At 39.3% G+C, this 22,379-nt stretch overlaps 1 protein-coding gene across 4 annotated transcripts in view; it reads right to left on the bottom strand.

Moving 5' to 3' along the window:
• Window positions 1-22,379, bottom strand: part of RIT2 (Ras like without CAAX 2) — a 467,387-nt gene that overhangs the window by 184,486 nt on the left and 260,522 nt on the right. For all 4 annotated transcript variants that reach the window (XM_038543397.1, XM_038543399.1, XM_038543398.1 and 1 more), the window contains one exon: window positions 6,627-6,818. In XM_038543397.1, the coding sequence (XP_038399325.1) occupies window positions 6,627-6,818 (192 nt within the window). The remainder of the gene's footprint in view (window positions 1-6,626; window positions 6,819-22,379) is intronic.

Here is a 22,379-nt window from a genome sequence, read left to right as displayed (position 1 = left end):
TTCCTGTGTGATTTGTAGTCTTTCCCAGTTCAGAGACCCCAAGGGTAGTAAGGAGCTCCTTTCTGGGTCCCCCCTACAGGCTGTAGGTTTCTTTCTGGGTTCTCTTGCTTTTTTCTCCCCCTTTAACAGAGGGCACCCTGGGTATCTGTCCTTGCCTTCGTGATTTTAGAGGTTGGTGCTTTCCCAAGAACTAAGTCACGGGCTTACGTGCTTCCCCCTCCCTTAACATCACCTCCCCTAAGGTGTGTGCTTTGGCCCCCCCTCCCTCCTCTAGGGATGAGTCCCCCTCCAGAGGAGATTGGATCAACCTGTGCCGTCCCGGTCCCATCCCACTCAGACAGGTCTTGCTTTCATTTCTGGCTAGTGAGTTAGACTTTTGTGTTTTTGAGGTTTATTAGCAGGTCTGCTCAGGAACTAGACTAACCAGTAGCTTTATATTGGATAACCCCAGTATATTGTTTTGGGGGCTGATAAAGCAGGTGTAGACCCCATCTTAGATCCCAGTGATATGCCCTTTAGCTCCCCACCCCCAGCCTCCATGGGAGTAACAGGAGTGATGATAAAAGTTTTCATTAAAAAAAAAAAAAGACACATTTGCTAGTGTCTAACTTGTAAAACAGCAGATAAGAACATAGAAACCCAAAGTAAACAATCCAGGTGAAGGATGAGGATGGTAGTACATAGTAGTTACTGAGTCCCTGGTTTGTACCAAGCACTGTGCTAGATAATCTAATGACATTATGTCATCTACCCTACCTGAAAACCTATGAAAGTCCCTGTTCTACAGAAGCAGACACTGAGACAGACTTTGGAGTGCATAATACTGGTTAGGGATCAATACTTACAAAGGAAGGAATAGGAAGCTGGATCGGGTCGAGGGAAAAGCTGAATGACAATGCAAGCCCCAACAAAGTTTGCCAAACCAGCACGGGGATCTGGAGCAAGATTTGCTTGTCATGGTGTCCCTATTGGATTGCAATGGCTAGATGTATGTGCCCATACTTCACTGAAAATGGGCAAACCTGGAAAGAGTAGGACCTCAGACAAGGAGGCTTTGTGTGGCTAGGGATGGCCCTGAAGCAGTCCACAGACTATGCCTCCTATCTCTGTGCTGGGAGTGAGGCACTTCTTTGAAGGAGAATTTGGGTGTTTGTCAAGTTTGTCACTTATTTGTCCAAGGATCATCTCAGTGAAAATTCAAACTCAGGTCTATCTGATTCTTTTTACAATATACTTCATTATTTTCTGAAAAGTATTTGCTAAGTATATGTCTTAACCTTGTCTTGAGGAATTCATCATGGACATTCAGTGCATTGTGTGACAATGAAAACATGACCTCAGGTATCACTGAACAATGTAGCAGTTTGTCCCTACATGAATGGTCTCCAAATTTCACTGTAATTTTGTCACCTGTCATCCGGTCAGGGTGTTGCACGAGTATGGAATCCATGAATAGTCTATTGCTTTCACCCACGCTGCCATCATTTTTCATCCTGATAACTAAATCTCCTGACTGGCCTTCCTGCTTCCATTCTTGTCCCCCTCCAACAACTAGATAGATTATGAAAATGCATTCTTGCCACAACTCTGCTCAAATATTTGAAGTTATTTCTCTTCCCATGTATGTATGTGTGTGTATATATATATATATATATATATATATATATTCTAAGTGTGTATAATTTTATTCCTGACACCATTTTTGCAGTATGCAGTTGTTACATACACACTCAAACTGGTCATTATCTGTATCTCCCATACTATAATTTCAGATTCTTCTAAAGTTTTTATCTGTCATGTTCACTCCTGAACACCAAAATCTAAAAAAAAAAACAAAAAAACAAAACAAAACAAAACAAAAAACCTTTTGTTACCCATTGAGTAATTACTAAATATTTTGTAAATACTAAATTGAATGAAAGAATGGTGAAATAAATAAATAGATATATATGTAAGTATCAGAAGACTGATTTGGGTTCAAAGTCTAGTTTTAAGACCTACCCATCTAGTTAAATTACACCAAACTCTAAACTTTGTTTTGTTTTCCATCTTAATTGAAGTTAATACATTGACATTTAAAATATATATATTTATTTGAGAGAGGCAGAGACCGAGTGAGCGAGAGGGAATGAGTGAGAGAGCAACGAAGACTCCCCACCCTATCAGGAAGCCTGACATGGGGATCCCATCCTGTGACTCCAGGATCATGACCCAAGCTGAAGGCAGACATCTAACCTAACGGAGAGAGCTACCCAGGAATCTCAATACATTGGCAATTTTAATGAAAAAAATAGCATATAAAGAAAATGCTATGGAAATATGTAAAGAAATGCTTTACATATTTATGTTTTGTGTTTGACAAAGTTGGTCTTCAAACAGGTCCTTATCTATGAAATTATTTTGAGGCTGCTTGATATATATGTGCTAGGCAGCCTGGTCCTCCCAAATCCTCCTCCTGAACACTCCATGGCTTATGCACACTCACAGTACCCCAATTCATTACCTCCTTTCTACATCTACTCTTGTTGGCCCTATCACCATTCACCTGCTCCTTCTACCTGCTCCAGATGCTTCTCCATTCAGCATCGTCCCTCCTCAAAAATACTACCCACATTGATCTTTCCTGGTTTTCAGAAACAATTGCAATTATACATGGTGTCATACTGTTCGATATTCAGTTTTGTTGTTTAATATAATGTTCTATATCACATGCATAGATCCCTTCTGAGGAGAGAGAAGTCCTTGAGGAGAGAGATGGGTTCTCTCTCATTCTTTTTACTGTGCCACAAACTTGCCATCTCTCCACAAAGATAAGCAGATGCTTGACAGAACTCTAAATAGAGGTTATTTTTCTTAACACAGCAATTTCTGATCTCTGCAGCTTTTATATGCCCCCTCTCAGTAAAGGAATTGAACCATTTTCATTAGATAGATTACTGAAGAATAAGCAAGGAATATTTCCTGATCCCAGACCTACATTCAAAGAGCAGGCTGTGGAAAGCAGGGTTTCAAGGCTTCAAACTAAGTATTAAGCTCCAATTAGACTGTCCCTGCTGAATGGTTTGTCATGGTCTATCTTCAGGATAAAATAGTTTGTGGTCTGCGACTGATATAAAACTTTCCTAAACCAGCTCCCAGATCCTTGGAACTCACTCCATTCATAGCACCATTTTTACTTTGTACGAGTGGTCATGGTTTTGCAAAAACAAAAAAGCAGAAATTCTTGCCTTCTACTCCCTAGTGTGACAGCAGAAGACATAATAGAGATGAAGACCATGCAAGTTCTGAGACCTAATGTAGTCTGGGAATTTAAAAAGAGGGCTTTAGAATCATCTGGATGGACTCTGGACAAAATTATGCTTCTAATAAGAAAACATTGCCTTTCAGTGGTTTTGAGCATCATTTCCTTGTCCTTATTTTTCCTCACATTCTTCCTAAGTTCTGGCTGTTACTGGCTTGTCCAGTACCTGGAGCTCGTCACTCCATTTCCAAAGAGCTATCATTTCACTTCTTCCTGCTCCAATACAATGTAATTGCTTATGTTCTATCCTCTGAAGAGCATGGTAAGATCCTGAAGCTGATATTAAAAATTTTAAGAAAAACAGCAATGACTTGGAGCCCCAAAGTATAATGTAGTGTGATTTCTAATCAGACATACTGGACATGTTCTCATAGCCCTATCTAGCTGTGTGACCTTGAGCAAGTCACAGAATGTATTAAAGCTTCAGATGACCCATCGGTAAATAGGTCATCATAAAGGAGCCTACTTGGTGGCCTTGTAGTGAAGATGAAATGAAATTATGTGTGATAAGTGCCTGGTATGGAGCCTTGCAATACTAAATGCATCATGAATATCAGTATCAAAATGGATATTGTTCTTAGAGAAAATACAACTTTAAACAGAGCCCTTCAATATTTTTGTTTAAAGACCTCATTAATAACAAAGGACATGAGGCTGTTTCTTTTTCTTGGTATAAAGGGACTTGGATTCACCAAAATGCATTCAGGATGCAGCCACCTACTCTACCAAACAAGCATGACAAGAAACAGCTGTTATCATCAGTGCTTTCCTTTCAATCACTTTCAACGAGGGGGAAGAAGAGCCTCCAAGTAAAAACCCTAATTTCTCTGCCTCATAGCCCTGAACAGAAGCACTAGCATGATTTCCTTTAGAACCTTCCAGACTTTAACATTATTATTCTAGGATTCTTCACAAAACTCTTCTGAGCTAGAGATGATGCAGGTGTCAGCATCCTTGTTTATACATTAAAAATAAATAAATAAAATGGAGACCTAACAGTTGAAGACTCATATAAGAGAAAGAGTACATGTGATCAGGGTTTTAGTCTTAAATTTGTCACTAATAACAGCATTATTTTACTGAAATTGATTTCTACCAGTATATTTACTTCTCAAATATTCTCATCCATCCACTGCTTGCCTTACAACTACACAGAGCAGTTATAGGATTAAAATAAAGTGTGAATGGAAAGTATTTTGAAAAAGAACAACTACTCTACAATTATAGGAACAATTATTCCCATCACAAACACCACAGCCAGAAGCCAAATTTGCATATCAACACTTCATTATTGGAGACGTTGGTACGTGAGCAATTTTAAAAAGATTGTAATTTGAGTTTTCATGGTTTTTGCACTTTCTGTGACTATCTTGTTTACTTGCTTTTCTCTAAAAGGAAAAGTCTGTCAAATCTGCTAAATTACTCAGTTTACTGTCATTTTTCATATTTGTTTCAGTGATGTTTGTGAGTCACACCACTGCTAATCTGCAATTACCCAGGCTGAGACAGGGGTCCCATTGAATACCTTTGAGCCTGGGGAAGCAGAAGCAGAGCAGAATGGTGAGGGGAAAGCAAGTGTCAGCCAGTGTTGGAATGATGGAGAGCAATCATTCTATAGACAATCTGATTAACTTTTGCCTGAAAAATGTTCCCTCATGTTCTCAAATCCACTAGCTTACAAGAGCCACTTGTAGCTCTCTTGACTGGCATTCAATTAAAGTTTATGTTCTCTAGGAATTCTGAGAAGTGCAGTAAAGGTGGCCATATAATCACCAATGGTATATTTCCATTTCTCAGGGTGCTCCCTCATGTCACTTCCCAGAGGTCCTTAAAAAAAAAAAAAAGAAAGTAGAATATCCCCACTTTTAAGAGGAGTACCTGAAAGGTTCACCACTAGACCTATACTTACTTCTCTTCTTCCTTTATGACAAATATCACAGAATAGATTCATATTTAGCTGGTGAGACAAACTTGAATTCCTATCTAACCATATTATTCTAAACATTGCTTTGGAGAAAGAGAAACAACAAAGAATGTAGGAAAACGGGTGCAGAGGAGACATATAGCTCCTAAAAAACAGCTGCCACTTTAAGATGCTTAGATTTTCAAGTAAAATATAGAAAAACATGCAACTACAAAAATGTACTGCACTAAATCATAGAAATGTTTCTGTATTAAGCATAGATTTATAAGCATTGACCCTATGAGATATTTTCACTGTAAGTAAACATAAAATGCATTGGATACAAAAGTCCAAATATATATAACATTTAAAATAGAAAAGAATTGTTTTAGTAAAGATTCTTACCTTACCAAAAGGCTTTATTAGGAGGCTACTTTAAGTCTAAAAAACATTAACTGGAAACATACAAACTATTCAAATCCAGTTCAAATTTAAAGTCAATGCAAGTAAAGATAAAGTATCTAAAATTAGAACTAAACCATTCAATTTAGAGAATTTGATTTATAAAAATTTGATTTGCATGCAACTTCTTAGCAATTTGATTTGTACAAAGTAAGTCATGGCAATAGAATTGTGAGATGATTTGTCTGCTCCCTGAACTAGGTTTTGGTCATTTAATCTCTTTAGGAGTACTAAGGACAACTGAAGTATTATTACCTTGCAAAGATGAGGCCATCTCAGCTTGCCCATCAGGCTCTGATAATGTCTGATCAGAGAAGAATAAACCATAATGAACTACGTGAAATCTGGTAATGGATCACAATCCATGGTTCCTATATTATCAGAAACTAGCCATGGTTTCTGCATTATCAATTTTGTTGGGAGAAATGAACTGAGATCACAATGAGATCTCAAGCTGCAGGGGAAGCTTGAAGCAGATTGATGTTATATGGAAGCCATTTATACAATCTGACAAGTGGGGCTTGTTTTAATTCTGGAGGGTGGGAAGGGTCCTGTGAACTCTAATGGTTAGTTTGGTCTTTACACGGTAGCTGGATCCCAAGAGCAAGCATTTTAAGTGGCAAATGACGAAGCTACAGAACTCTTGCAGCTCAAACTCTGAAAGTGTATAGCATCACCTCTACTAAAGTCTACTACCCAAAACAAATGGCAAAGCCAGCCCAGATCCAAGGAGATGGGAGAAACAGATTATGCCTCCGGTTGAAGTGGTGAGGACACTGTAAAGTAGCATGTGGGATGAGATATTTTGTCGCAATCTACCACAGGATTTCGAAGATTTCTTAGAAAAATCACAGCATCATTTATTTCTCATAATTCTCAGTATGAACCTTGGTAAGTGGTCATACTTTGCCAAGTACTATATACCCTTGAGTTAGGAACAAACAAAAATTTGGCACTCACCTGGCGGAATTGTTCTAGGTCGATTTTGTTACCCACCAGCACCAGGGGAATTTCGTAGGTGTGGCGGACTTGAAAAATGAGCTCTTTAAACTTGGCAGCTTCCTGGAATGATTGGCGGTCAGTGACAGAGTAGCAGATGATGAATCCCTCCCCACCTCGCATGTACTGCTCCCGCATGGCTGTGAACTCTGCCTGCAGGAAAAGAGCAAAACTGTTATGTAATTTAAGACAATGAAGCCAACCCGTCAATAAAATAAAAGGTCAAAAGTAGATAAACTATGAGACGAAGTAGTTGGGTGGAAATTTTGTAGAAGTTTATTTCTGGGTTTTGGATGTAGAAAAGTATGAGGTCTAAATGTACAATTATGAAATCTGAATGCTTTAAAGTGTGCTGAGTGTTGATCTTTAATCATAGAAAATTTGATTCAATAGATCTTGGGAGAGATATGTTAAATAGTAGGTTAACTAATGAACTCTTAGGGATTAGATATATCCTTTTAGTAGCTTTCTACTTAATGGTCTAGTTTTAAGAAACAGAATCTAAATTTGTTTACTCTAAAACCTAGAGGAACTAATTTTCTCCTCAAAAAGATGAAAAGAAACACATGTTTAACCTTGATTATCCCTGTGAACCGAGGAAGTTATAAATATAGATAATCCCAGACTCAGTTATGTGCTTGGGTTTTCTTAGACTTGTCTCCCTAAGGAGCATAAACAGAGGACGCTTGATGGTTAGTTAAGTCATGGGGCACTTTCCACCTTGTGTTTTCTCTTATATCCTTTTCTCTCTCTGCAGAGGACAGGATGGAAGGAGGGAAGATGGCGGAAGAGTAGGGTCCCCAAATCACCTGTCTCCACCAAATTACCTAGAAAACCTTCCAGTCATCCTGAAAATCTATGAATTCGGCCTGAGAATTAAAGAGAGACCAGCTGGAATGCAACAGTGAGAAGAGGAAGGTAGGAAGACGGGGAAAAAGAAGTAAAGAAACAAAGGCCTCCGAGGGGGAGGGGCCCGCGAGGAGCCGGGCTGAGGCCGGGGCGAGTGTCCCCAGGACAGGAGAGCCCCGTCCCGTCCCGGAGGAGCAGGAGCTGCACCGACCTTCCCGGGCGGAAAGGGGCTCCAGGGAGGTGGAGCAGGACCCAGGAGGGCGGGGATGCCCTCGGGTTCCCTGAGACAGTAACAGACACCTGCGCCCCGGGAGAGTGCGCCGAGCTCCCTAAGGGCTGCAGCGCGCATGGCGGGACCCGGAGCAGCTCGGGGGGCTCGGGCGGCGGCTCCGCGGAGGGGGCTGCGGGGCGGGAGCAGCTCGGAGGGGCTCGGGCAGAGGAAGAGGCTCCGTGCGGAGGGGGCTGCGCGGTTCCAGGAGCAGCTCGTGGGGGCTCGGGCGGCAGCTCCGCGGAGGGGGTTGCGCGGCCCGGGAGCGCGAATCCACCAGCGCAGGCTCCGGAGCACAGGGCGCCGGGACACAGCCCAGGATCCGGCCTCCCCCGGGACAGGCAGAGGCCGGGAGGGCCCGGGACAGCGAGGTCGCTCCTGCCCCAGCTGAGCAGATCAGCGGCCCCGCCCCGGAGCCTCCAGGCCCTGCAGACGGAGTTCCTGCCGGAGCTGAATCCAGGTTTCCAGAGCTGCCCCGCCACTGGGGCTGTTCCTCCTGCGGCCTCACGGGGTAAGCAACCCCCACTGAGCCCTGCACCAGGCAGGGGCACAGCAGCTCCCCCAAGTGCTCACACCTGAAAATCAGCACAGCAGGCCCCTCCCCCAGAACACCAGCTAGACTGACAATTTCAGGAGAAGCCAAGGGACTTAAAGTACACAGAATCAGAAGATACTCCCCGGTGGTTCTTTTTTGTTTTGTTTTGTTTTGTTTTGTTTTGTTTTGCTTTCTGATTTGTTTCCTTCCCCCACCCCCTTTTTTTTCTTTCTTTTTCTTTCTCTTTTTCTTCTCTTTTTTTCTTTTCGTTTTTTTCTTCTTTCTTCCCTTTTTTTTCCTCTTTCTCTTTTCTTTCCTTCTTTCTCTCCTCTCTTTTTCTCTTTTTCCCAATACAACTTGCTTTTGGCCACTCTGCACTGAGCAAAATGACTAGAAGGAAAACCTCACCTCAAAAGAAAGAATCAGAAACAGTCCTCTCTCCCACAGAGTTACAAAATCTGGATTACAATTCAATGTCAGAAAGCCAATTCAGAAGCACTATTATACAGCTACTGGTGGCTCTAGAAAAAAGCATAAAGGACTCAAGAGACTTCATGACTGCAGAATTTAGAGCTAATCAGGCAGAAATTAAAAATCAATTGAATCAGATGCAATCCAAACTAGAAGTCCTAACGACGAGGGTTAACGAGGTGGAAGAACGAGTGAGTGACCTAGAAGACAAGTTGATAGCAAAGAGGGAAACTGAGGAAAAAAGAGACAAACAATTAAAAGACCATGAAGATAGATTAAGGGAAATAAACGACAGCCTGAGGAAGAAAAACCTACGTTTAATTGGGGTTCCCGAGGGCGCCAAAAGGGACAGAGGGCCAGAATATGTATTTGAACAAATTCTAGCTGAAAACTTTCCTAATCTGGGAAGGGAAACAGGCATTCAGATCCAGGAAATAGAGAGATCCCCCCCTAAAATCAATAAAAACCGTTCAACACCTCGACATTTAATAGTGAAGCTTGCAAATTCCAAAGATAAAGAGAAGATCCTTAAAGCAGCAAGAGACAAGAAATCCCTGACTTTTATGGGGAGGAGTATTAGGGTAACAGCAGACCTCTCCACAGAGACCTGGCAGGCCAGAAAGGGCTGGCAGGATATATTCAGGGTCCTAAATGAAAAGAACATGCAACCAAGAATACTTTATCCAGCAAGGCTCTCGTTCAAAATGGAAGGAGAGATAAAGAGCTTCCAAGACAGGCAGCAACTAAAAGAATATGTGACCTCCAAACCAGCTCTGCAAGAAATTTTAAGGGGGATTCTTAAAATTCACCTTTAAGAAGAAGTTCAGTGGAACAGTCCACAAAAACAAGGACTGAATAGATAACATGATGACATTAAACTCATATCTCTCAATAGTAACTCTGAATGTGAACGGGCTTAATGACCCCATCAAAAGGCGCAGGGTTTCAGACTGGATAAAAAAGCAGGACCCATCTATTTGCTGTCTACAAGAGATTCATTTTAGACAGAAGGACACCTACAGCCTGAAAATAAAAGGTTGGAGAACCATTTACCATTCGAATGGTCCTCAAAAGAAAGCAGGGGTAGCCATCCTTATATCAGATAAACTAAAATTTACCCCAAAGACTGTAGTGAGAGATGAAGAAGGACACTATATCATACTTAAAGGATCTATTCAACAAGAGGACTTAACAATCCTCAATATATATGCCCCGAATGTGGGAGCTGCCAAATATATCAATCAATTATTAACCAAAGTGAAGAAATACTTAGATAATAATACACTTATACTTGGTGACTTCAATCTAGCTCTTTCTATACTTGATAGGTCGTCTAAGCACAACATCTCCAAAGAAACCAGAGCTTTAAATGATACACAGGACTAGATGGATTTCACAGATATCTACAGAACTTTACATCCAAACTCAACTGAATACACATTCTTCTCAAGCGCACATGGAACTTTCTCCAGAATAGACCACATATTGGGTCACAAATCGGGTCTGAACCGATACCAAAAGATTGGGATTGTCCCCTGCATATTCTCAGACCATAATGCCTTGAAATTAGAACTAAATCACAACAAGAAGTTTGGAAGGACCTCAAACACGTGGAGGTTAAGGACCATCATGCTAAAAGATAAAAGGGTCAACCAGGAAATTAAGGAAGAATTAAAAAGATTCATGGAAACTAATGAGAATGAAGATACAACCGTTCAAAATCTTTGGGATGCAGCAAAAGCAGTCCTAAGGGGGAAATACATCGCAATACAAGCATCCATCCAAAAACTGGAAAGAACTCAAATACAAAAGCTAACCTTACACATAAAGGAGCTAGAGAAAAAACAGCAAATAGATCCTACACCCAAGAGAAGAAGGGAGTTAATAAAGATTCGAGCAGAACTCAAATGAAATCGAGACCAGAAGAACTGTGGAACAGATCAACAAAACCAGGAGTTGGTTCTTTGAAAGAATTAACAAGATAGATAAACCATTAGCCAGCCTTATTAAAAAGAAGAGAGAGAAGACTCAAATTAATAAAATCATGAATGAGAAAGGAGAGATCACTACCAACACCAAGGAAATACAAACGATTTTAAAAACATATTATGAACAGCTATACGCCAATAAATTAGGCAATCTAGAAGAAATGGACGCATTCCTGGAAAGCCACAAACTACCAAAACTGGAACAGGAAGAAATAGAAAACCTGAACAGGCCAATAACCAGGGAGGAAATTGAAGCAGTCATCAAAAACCTCCCAAGACACAAGAGTCCAGGGCCAGATGGCTTCCCAGGGGAATTTTATCAAATGTTTAAAGAAGAAACCATACCTATTCTCCTAAAGCTGTTTGGAAAGATAGAAAGAGATGGAGTACTTCCAAATTCGTTCTATGAGGCCAGCATCACCTTAATTCCAAAGCCAGACAAAGACCCCACCAAAAAGGAGAATTATAGACCAATATCCCTGATGAACATGGATGCAAAAATTCTCAACAAGATACTGGCCAATAGGATCCAACAGTACATGAAGAAAATTATTCACCATGACCAAGTAGGATTTATCCCTGGGACACAAGGCTGGTTCAACACCCGTAAAACAATCAATGTGATTCATCATATCAGCAAGAGAAAAACCACGAACCATATGATCCTCTCATTGGATGCAGAGAAAGCATTTGACAAAATACAGCATCCATTCCTGATCAAAACTCTTCAGAGTGTAGGGATAGAGGGAACATTCCTCGACATCTTAAAAGCCATCTATGAAAAGCCCACAGCAAATATCATTCTCAATGGGGAAGCACTGGGAGCCTTTCCTCTAAGATCAGGAACAACACAGGGATGTCCACTCTCACCACTGCTGTTCAACATAGTACTGGAAGTCCTAGCCTCAGCAATCAGACAACAAAAAGACATTAAAGGCATTCAAATTGGCAAAGAAGAAGTCAAACTCTCCCTCTTCGCCGATGACATGATACTCTACATAGAAAACCCAAAAGTCTCCACCCCAAGATTGCTAGAACTCATACAGCAATTCGGTAGCGTGGCAGGATACAAAATCAATGCCCAGAAGTCAGTGGCATTTCTATACACTAACAATGAGACTGAAGAAAGAGAAATTAAGGAGTCAATCCCATTTACAATTGCACCCAAAAGCATAAGATACCTAGGAATAAACCTAACCAAAGATGTAAAGGATCTATACCCTCAAAACTATACAACACTTTTGAAAGAAATTGAGGAAGACACAAAGAGATGGAAAAATATTCCATGCTCATGGATTGGAAGAATTAATATTGTGAAAATGTCAATGTTGCCCAGGGCAATTTACACGTTTAATGCAATCCCTATCAAAATACCATGGACTTTCTTCAGAGAGTTAGAACAAATTATTTTAAGATTTGTGTGGAATCAGAAAAGACCCCGAATAGCCAGGGGAATTTTAAAAAAGAAAACCATAGCTGGGGGCATCACAATGCCAGATTTCAGGTTGTACTACAAAGCTGTGGTCATCAAGACAGTGTGGTACTGGCACAAAAACAGACACATAGATCAGTGGAACAGAATAGAGAATCCAGAAGTGGACCCTCAACTTTATGGGCAACTAATATTCGATAAAGGAGGAAAGACTATCCATTGGAAGAAAGACAGTCTCTTCAATAAATGGTGCTGGGAAAATTGGACATCCACATGCAGAAGAATGAAACTAGACCACTCTCTTTCACCATACACAAAGATAAACTCAAAATGGATGAAAGATCTAAATGTGAGACAAGATTCCATCAAAATCCTAGAGAGGAACACAGGCAACACCCTTTTTGAACTCCGCCATAGTAACTTCTTGCAAGATACATCCACGAAGGCAAAAGAAACAAAAGCAAAAATGAACTATTGGGACTTCATGAAGATAAGAAGCTTTTGCACAGCAAAGGATACAGTCAACAAAACTCAAAGACAACCTACAGAATGGGAGAAGATATTTGCAAATGACATATCAGATAAAGGGCTAGTTTCCAAGATCTATAAAGAACTTATTAAACTCAACACCAAAGAAACAAACAATCCAATCATGAAATGGGCAAAAGACATGAACAGAAATCTCACAGAGGAAGACATAGACATGGCCAACATGCACATGAGAAAATGCTCTGCATCACTTGCCATCAGGGAAATACAAATCAAAACCACAATGAGATACCACCTCACACCAGTGAGAATGGGGAAAATTAACAAGGCAGGAAACAACAAATGTTGGAGAGGATGTGGAGAAAATGGAACCCTCTTACACTGTTGGTGGGAATGTGAACTGGTGCAGCCACTCTGGAAAACTGTGTGGAGGTTCCTCAAACAGTTAAAAATATACCTGCCCTACGACCCAGCAATTGCACTGCTGGGGATTTACCCCAAAGATACAGATGCAGTGAAACGCCGGGACACCTGCACCCCGATGTTTATAGCAGCAATGGCCACGATAGCCAAACTGTGGAAGGAGCCTCGGTGTCCAACGAAAGATGAATGGATAAAGAAGATGTGGTTTATGTATACAATGGACTATTACTCAGCTATTAGAAATGACAAATACCCACCATTTGCTTCAACGTGGATGGAACTGGAGGGTATTATGCTGAGTGAAGTAAGCCAGTTGGAGAAGGACAAACATTATATGTTCTCATTCATTTGGGGAATATAAATAATAGTGAAAGGGAATATAAGGGAAGGGAGAAGAAATGTGTGGGAAATATCAGAAAGGGAGACAGAACGTAAAGACTGCTAACTCTGGGAAACGAACTAGGGGTGTTGGAAGGGGAGGAGGGCGGGGGGTGGGAGTGAATGGGTGATGGGCACTGGGGGTTATTCTGTATGTTAGTAAATTGAACACCAATAAAAAATAAAAAAATAAAAAAATAAAAAATAAATAAAAAAAAAAGAGGACAGGATGACCTTCCAAGTATACCTACGTCCCAACCTGGGAGATAATGCTGTATCAGTTTTCACATTGCAGCCCACCTGAACTACAATTTCCTGGCAACTCAGAATTTAGGATTTGGTCTGAGATTCAAGCCAAAATATTTCTTTTAGTCTGAAATAGCTGTTTCATTCACTGCTACTCTGCTGAATCTATTGTTAAAATCACAAGGGCTAGTTAGATACAAGCAATGGGAAATATAAAACTTAAGACTATCTGTGGAACAAGCCATGTTAAAAGAACACAAGAACACATTGTGAATTGGAAATAAAGTCATTGAAGAAAGAAAGATTCGCATGAGTTTGAGCTGTATTTGAAAATTTGAGGAGGTGTGAATTCTTCACCACCCCTGTAAGCTATTTATAAGAATTACTAAAATGCCTTCCTCAGAGTAATTGTTGAAACGAATGTTAATTTGATTTAACATGGCTTCATTTTTGAGAGGTAGGAGCATTTGCATAGATCCAGAAATTTTGGAAAACTGAGGTGCTTACAAGTGGAGAGAGGATGATAAAGCTAATGGGGTCTTGAATTAGTAGGTGAATCTTTCAACACATCTTCAGTTAAAGTGGAATGGATGTAAACAGTATACTAGGTTTAACCAATCATTTTAAAGCTTTATGAATTTGAACATGAATGCAGAAAGGAAAAAAAAAAAAGAAAGAAAGACTTTTCCAAGGATGAACAGTCAGTTAATATCAAGTTGGTTGAATAATTTATCTTATCTCATTCACACTAAATCAATTTACTTAGTACCAAAGTTTACCTCAATCCTACATTTCACCATGTGAGTGTCATGTACTAACAGAGGAGAAAGAAATCCTACAGGGCCTCAGTTTCTTCATCTCTAAGACAAAGTTGGCTGATAAAATTTCTGACATCCCTCCCAGGTCTGGCATTCTCTAATTCTGAAAACCATTTGCCTCAGTGAGAATCCCACAGTTGATGTGGACTAACTAGAGCAGTATGGACTAAAATCGATAAATGAGTTTTCTCTGACATGTAATTATGTTTTTCAAATAGAAATGGTAGAATCATTGCAGAAAAATATGTGATACTAAGAAAACATAAATGGATGACATCCGTGTATATGATCAAAACCATAAAAGTGCAAACTAAACTGGAGAAAATTTACGATTTACAGTTCTATGTATTTGCCAATTACTGTCTTAAGCATCAAAATTATTTGTCTATTGTATATTGAAAAATAATATACACATCACAAAATATCCAAAAGGTAAAGAAGTATATAAAATTTAATTTCCTTATCTCCAACCCCAATTTTCTTTTCCAAATGCATGACAGTTAATAATTTCTTTACCCTTACAGAAATAGTCTATGGGCATACAAGCAATATTCCACCTTTACACACTTTTTAGACTCAAATGGGCACATAATATATACAGTTTTAACTTTTAACCCTAATTAAGATTTAATATCCTTAATATACCTGGAAGATCATTTCACATAAACACAAGTATTATTTGCCATGAATGTACAATTCCTTTAAAGTATGTAGCATAATTTATGTAACTAGTTGCCAATGGATAAAGGTCTTCCTTTTATTTCTCTAGTCTAGTCCACTATGCTGCAATATAGATTCTTATGAAACTGCATTGCACAGATGTATATCTGAGAAGTAGTATTGCTACATGAGAGAGAACACACATTTTAACTTTTGAGAAATAGTGCCAATCTCACCAAAGATACCATACCAACACTCTTTCCAACGTTGTATAGAAGTACCTGTTTCTTCTCATTCTCACCTATGCCACTTATCAAATTTTTCTACCTTTTATAAGTTTTTGAGTAAAAAATAGAATCTTGTTTCTTTTGTCTGTATTTATAGGAGTCATACTGAACATCTCCTATGTTTCTTATCCAATGACAAATTCTCTCTGGACATGGTTTTATTTTTTTAATGAAATGTTTTTTATTCTTTGATTTGGGGATTTAAAAAATTTCTGAGAAAGTTCTTTCTATGTGAGACATAAGAAAAAATACATTTGAAAAAATTAACAATAACTACATCATAGGGAAAATACTAATAAATTTGAAGAAGTCTAACACCTATTAGGAAGCCGGGCAAAGTACAGGAAAGTAAAATTCACAGAAAACAATATTGGATGAATGAATGAGTGAATATCTAACTGTGCAAAAGTATAAATATAGAAGTATTTCTCGAATATTGCTTAATCATAAAATTAAGGTTTGGTTGTGTTTTTTTCCTCCAAGTAGGAGAATCTTTCTACCAATAAAACAGATATAATTAAGCTATCCCAATGAAAGGGGAGGATACTTCCTCTTAGCTGACCTTATCTATACTAACTCTTTTCATAGCATATATATGTTTTTCTTAAAGATGCACTGGAGGCTGGTGTGGCAAAGAAGTTGAGCAGAATCTCTGCAGCTATTATCAACTTAATAATATATGATACTGAAATCATTTTATAAGAAAAATGCTATCTTCAACATGTTGCTTCCATCTCTCTACACCCATGAATTAAAGATCTCTATGCTTTATGTTCGGTGTACCCTGAATGTTAATATCTTCTTCATTTGCTTCTTGCTATAAATGAAACTTGTTGGTTAATTATTCAGGAACATGACTAGGTTCCATTTGCTATACATAAGTAGTAAAATATCTATGAAAGAGATCTACTGTGCAAAATGATACAAGCATAACCATTTTTTAATATTTCTTTTCTCTTTTTTTAAAGAGGGAGGGAGGGAGGGGCCAGGGGCTGAGGAAGAGGGAGAGAGAGCTCCAAGGAGGCTCCACACCCAGCACAGAGCCTGATGTGGGGCTCGATCTCACAACCTCAGCTAAGATCATGACCTGAGCCAAAAATCAAGAGTTAGACACTTAACTGACTGAGCCATCCAGGCACTCTTTCTCTAATATTTTCCAAGCTATTTTGGGTACAGCGCTGTGGCTTTATCAGTTCCCTTTGATAGATTTTCTTATATTAAAATAGGGTGAGAATACTCTATTTTAAAAGATATTTTAAGAAATTTATTTATTCGTGAGAGACACACACAGAGAGACGGAGACATTGGCAGAGGGAGAAGCAGGCTTCTTGCAGGGAGCTCGATGTGGGAGTCAGTCCCCAGACCTGGGATCATCCCTGAGCTGAAGGCAGATGCTCAACTGCTGAGCCACTAAAGCATCGCACGGTGAGAATACTCTTAATTCTGAACACAAAGTATTTTGATTAATCTCAGTTTCTTGACTATCAGAGTATTTTAAGCAGGCTATCAGAAATGTAGGGACTGGACCAGCTGCCCATTGCATTCAACCAGTGCTACTCAATGTATAGATGCCTTGCTATTTACAAAATGCACTAGCACTATGGTCAGGCCAACTCTCAAATGCTTTCTAGCACAACACACACAGATATACCATTGTCTCTACTGGTTGCCATATTCATGATAGCCACATCTCCATACCAAACTTATGTTCCTAGTACACCAAAAGTAAATGAAAAAATAAGTCATTCATGCAGTTGACACAATGCCAAGTGGTCAGATATATAAGTTAACAAAAAAGTCTGACCTTGTCCCAATTGGGCAAACTTAAATAGGCCAGGAGAAAACATATGAAGAGCAAGGAAATACTATCTGAACCAAGTATTTAGAGAAATGTAAGAGCAGTTTGCAGGAGGGCAAAGAGCACTTGGTGGAAGAAATGAGATGTGTTATTTTTTCTTAAATTTGTCAACTGCAGGGATCCCTGGGTGGCGCAGCGGTTTGGCACCTGCCTTTGGCCAAGGGCGCAATCCTGGAGACCCGGGATCGAATCCCACATCGGGCTCCCGGTGCATGGAGCCTGCTTCTCCCTCTGCCTGTCTCTGCGCCTCTCTCTCTCTCTCTGTGACTATCATAAAAAAATAAAAATTAAAAAAAAATTTTAGGTTTGTCAACTGCAAAGGGCTCCTCAACTTTCATGCAATCCTACTTCCAAAGATTATGTATTGTTACCCTTTAATAATACCTTAAATAACCTTTCATGATCCAAATTCAGCATCAGCATGGCACTTACTGATACTGCATATCAGTTCACAATTCAGTTTTTGAAGGCTGTCAGAGGAGCAAAATGGTTCTTGTTGCCTTTGTTTCATGTTTTTAAAAAAGGAAAAAAAATGAAAACATTATAAAAGTGATGAAAGTGTAGGTATCATAAATTTTCTGTAATTGATACAAAGTACCAAGATTGAAATCAACAATAGGGTGGTTCTTCAGTCTCAAATGGATGCCTTATAGTAGTTGAGGATGTTCAATTAAAATGAAAATGAACAAAGAGCTTTTATAAATGCTGGTAACAAATGGTCAAAGATGGTATCTAAAAGGCCAAATATAATTAATGAGTTTATACTATTTTGTAGTTTTCAGAGAACATAACCACGTGCATTATACATTTCTCTGTCATTGTCTTTCAATATTTGACACTCATGGGTTTTCAGGAATGCATTAAACCATGGAATACTACCTAAACTCATTTCTCAAATATTTATTGAGCACTTATGTGTGACAGACATGTCAGATTTGAGATGGCTTAATATGTATAATGAAACAAAAATATGAGTAAATATGGAAAAGAACAAACAGAAATTAGAACATCAAAACCAAGATAAAGTGGTTTGATCTGAACATTTGACTCAACTTGTAGACAACCAAAGCTACACTGGAAACATGATCAATTCCATCACTCTTGTGGTCAATAACAGCAACATTCTAATGTGTCAAGTGACATGAGTCTCTCCCTGAGCACTCAGAGCTGAATACAATTTCTCTTATAAGGTTTCAAATAGGGAACAATACCCTCGATGTCAACAGGATCCACAGTAGCAGGTTTTCTAAGGCTAAGTGTCTGTGATTTTGCAACTTAAATGTCACCAAGTATTTTGTAGATTTACTCAATGATACTGCAGCAACACTCAACTAGGGTAACAGAAAAGCTGTTTTGTAGAAAATACATGTTAAGATTGTGGATGATAGTTAAAATATTTTTATTTTAATGCTCAAAAAAACTAGGAAGGCCCTAGATTTAATACCCAGATATGGCATTGAACACTGGCAGATTCATAGTGCCTACAATCTGGCTATAATGAAGATTACTCCTACAAGTAAGGCTCCTGCCTCAGTGCAACTCAAAATAAGTGCTGATGTTGCGCTACAGGTTACATAATTCATGGGGCCCCATGCAAAATGAAAATGTGGGAACCCTTGTTTAAAAATTAAGCATTTCAAGATAGTGACAGCAAAACACAAAACCACTTATACGACCCTTCTCAGCATGGAGTCCTGATACAAGCATATTCCTGGGTGATTGCAAATTCCTGACCCATGAAGCCAGCCCTACTGACATGGTAGGATCACCAAAGAGCACCAAATACCAAGGATCATGGTAGAATCACCAAAGTGTATGTGAGAAGAACTCCAAAAAGATGGTGGTCCCTGGGGAGGTCTCTCAGTGAAAGGGACAATGTCAGTTCTGCTCTGAAGCTTCCTGACCCCAGTAAGGGACACAAGACTGGATAATAATAAATGTACAGGGTGGGAAGAAGTGTGATATTGGGAAGAAAATGAAGGATATGTGTGTGGTAGGGGACTAGAATAGATACTTCATATGGGAAATGTTATTACTGTAAAAGACAGGAATATGGCATAGGTAAAGGGGTGGCATGTTCCTTTTACTGAGTGAAGTCATTCTGGAAAGCCCTGACAATCATGTTTCAGATTTGATGTGATAGGAAACCAAGAACTCAAGAGAGTTTTGGGGTTCTTTATAGGAGTAAAATAACCTGCAGCCCTATTTCAGTAGGATTGATCCAGCAACGGGAATGATGGAGAGAAGAGAAGTTAAAGGCAGGGGAAAAAATTGAAGGTTTTTTCTCAAAAATCCTGAAGTGAATTTCCATGGGGGAAAGTGCAAGGGGAAAATACTTGAATGAGAGGTCACAAAACAGGGAAATAGAGAAATATTTCTTACATTTCAAGGAATAAAAAGGAAAGACTTGATGCCCATCAGTTTGGGCATGAGAGAGAAGAAATGGAAACATGCTATTGATGGTTCTATCAAGAATACCAGGTAATTGGGCAGCCCGGGGGGCTCAGCGGTTTAGCGCCACCTTCGGCCTAGGGCCTGATCCTGGGGACCCGGATCGAGTCCCGTGTCAGGCTCTCTGCATGGAGCCTGCTTCTCCCTCTGCCTGTGTCTGTGCCTGACTCTCTCTCTCTCTCTCTCTCATGAATAAATAAATAAAATCTTTTTAAAAATAATAGTAATACCAGGTAATACGTTGGTCTTTTACACATGCCCTGACTAGCTCCCACATTAGATAGAGAAACAAAAAGAGCAAACTATAGAGATACTAAATAATATGGCCAAAGTCCTAGATCTGTCAGTAAGGAAATCAGAGACATATCATATCACATTTCCTCTCCAGAGACAAGAATGAAATTAAATATAGCACCGGTTTTGTCACTCTGGAGCCTGGGAAACTGCAGAAGTAGTAACAGAAAGAATTGAATTAAGAAAGTCAGTAACTTAAGGCCCATTTTGTCTCACTCAGATTTGCACTTGTCTAGTCAGAGTTGACCCTTAAACACCTGGTAGGAACTGTCTATGAGTAACTGAAAATCTGGTTTACAGGAAATAATAACTGAATGAGAGAGGATGGAAAGCCACAATCAGAGGACATGTCTTTTGGGCTGACCAGAGGATTTGGGTATAAAGCAGCATTTGTATTTTCAGCACTAAGGGACCATGCCTGGACCAGAGTCCAATAGATAATTATATTATCATTTAGTTAATTACTTACTTTAAGCTAAATGTTTTTAAGCAAATGTTACTATTCCCTAGATGATGAATATTTAAGAAGAGGTTATAGGATGAAGACAAAAGGAAAAGGAATCAAATATCTAAACCAAATGGATAAGACATTTACTTACTCAACCCTATACATCTAAGGCCAGGTCTAGTTTAACTTTTTTTTTTTTTAAGAGGATATTTATTTATTCATCAGAGAGAGAGAAAGAGAGGCAGAGACACAGGCAGAGGGAGAAGCAGGCTCCACGCAGGAAGCCTGACGTGGGACTCGATCCCGGGACTCCAGGATCATGCCCTCAGTCAAAGGCAGGCGCTAAACCATTGAGCCACCCAGGGATCCCCTAGTTTAACTTTTATGTAAATGCATTTTCCATTGAATTCTGCATCAATTAAAAAGTAATTGAATGTTCCTTATTTCATTCTTTACTTGCAATCATCCATCTTATTCTGAGAATGAATCTTCTTGTCTTTTGATGCATCAAATTTCTTTCCCATAGAAGTCTGTTTGCCTATCCCCATCTGATTTGTATTTCCTTAAAAACTTAGTTTCACAACTGCCTCTGGTGGTACAAATCCACTAAAAGATATACGTCATTACAGCTGGTTTCCTGTTGATGTTGGAGGTCATACACACTGGGAGCTGCTTTCCTGCTGATATACAAAACTGCATTTTAGAAGAAGGTTGCCTAACTGTGTCATGAAAGGATTTTGTCCACTGCATTTTAGTCCTTCTCAATGTGACACTGAAATCATGATCCTCCCAAAAATACTAGGAAAACCCACATGGAAAATTGCATTCTCTAATTGACTTAGGGCATGTGATATGATAATACTCTAAGGAAAAAATGGTATGTACTTGAAATATATAGTATCTAAGAAAAAATAGGTCATATATAGGTCATGTGCTCTAAAAAGCTTATCACACAAATTCATATTTCTATAGCTAAAAGGCAAAAAGATACTGTTTCCTTCCAAAGTAAAAAGCAAATCATCTTGTTTTATAATACAATAATTTGCCTCTAGATAACCCCCAAAATTTAGAGTTTATTGAGAAAGTGGGATAGAAAGGGGAAAAGATGCTCAGAGAAGATGTATTCATCCTCCTTAATATCAGAATTACACTGACAAAGTTTATTTCTTTGATCAAATTCTGCCTAAGCTCCCCTAAACCTATCAACTAAGTCTCAACTTTCAAGCTTTTCTGTGTATATACTGTCAAATCTTAGCAAGAATCCTGCTAAGTTGATTTAGCTAGAATTTCCCATTATCCTCAATATCTAATTAGGGTCCTCAACCTCTACCAACCTCCAAGTGATGTCCGATTACTCTGGCCTGCCTTCAGTGAGACTCCTGTTTTGCCCATTTATCCAGTAATCCCCCCATCCCTTAAGGTTTCTTCTTAGCAATTTCCTATCCACAGAATCTCCACTCTGTTCCTTAGCTATAAATTTCCACTTATCCACACTGTATTCAGAATTAAGCCTGATGTTGTACTAAGGTTCTTTTCCCCTTTTGCCATATTCCTGACTACAACCTACTGTTTGTTTTTTTTTTTTTTTTAACCACTTTAATTGTCCAGCTCTGATTTTCCTTCAACAACCAGGCAGAGATTGCAGGAATCCTGGCACTTGTCAAGTGCTAGCTCTACCTAACTTCTAGTTTAGTTACAGCCTCCTGTGTTGCTGCTGTAACCCCAGGCTCTCTTTTCCAATCAATCCATCATTCATTTATTTCCCTGTCCAACTAATCTTCTTTAAGCACTACAAATTCATTATGTAGCTCATCTGCCT

Source organism: Canis lupus, chromosome 7 (genome assembly GCF_011100685.1).
Source record: "Canis lupus familiaris isolate Mischka breed German Shepherd chromosome 7, alternate assembly UU_Cfam_GSD_1.0, whole genome shotgun sequence".
NCBI classification, from domain to species: domain Eukaryota; kingdom Metazoa; phylum Chordata; class Mammalia; order Carnivora; family Canidae; genus Canis; species Canis lupus.
This window is presented reverse-complemented; position numbering and strand designations above follow the sequence as displayed.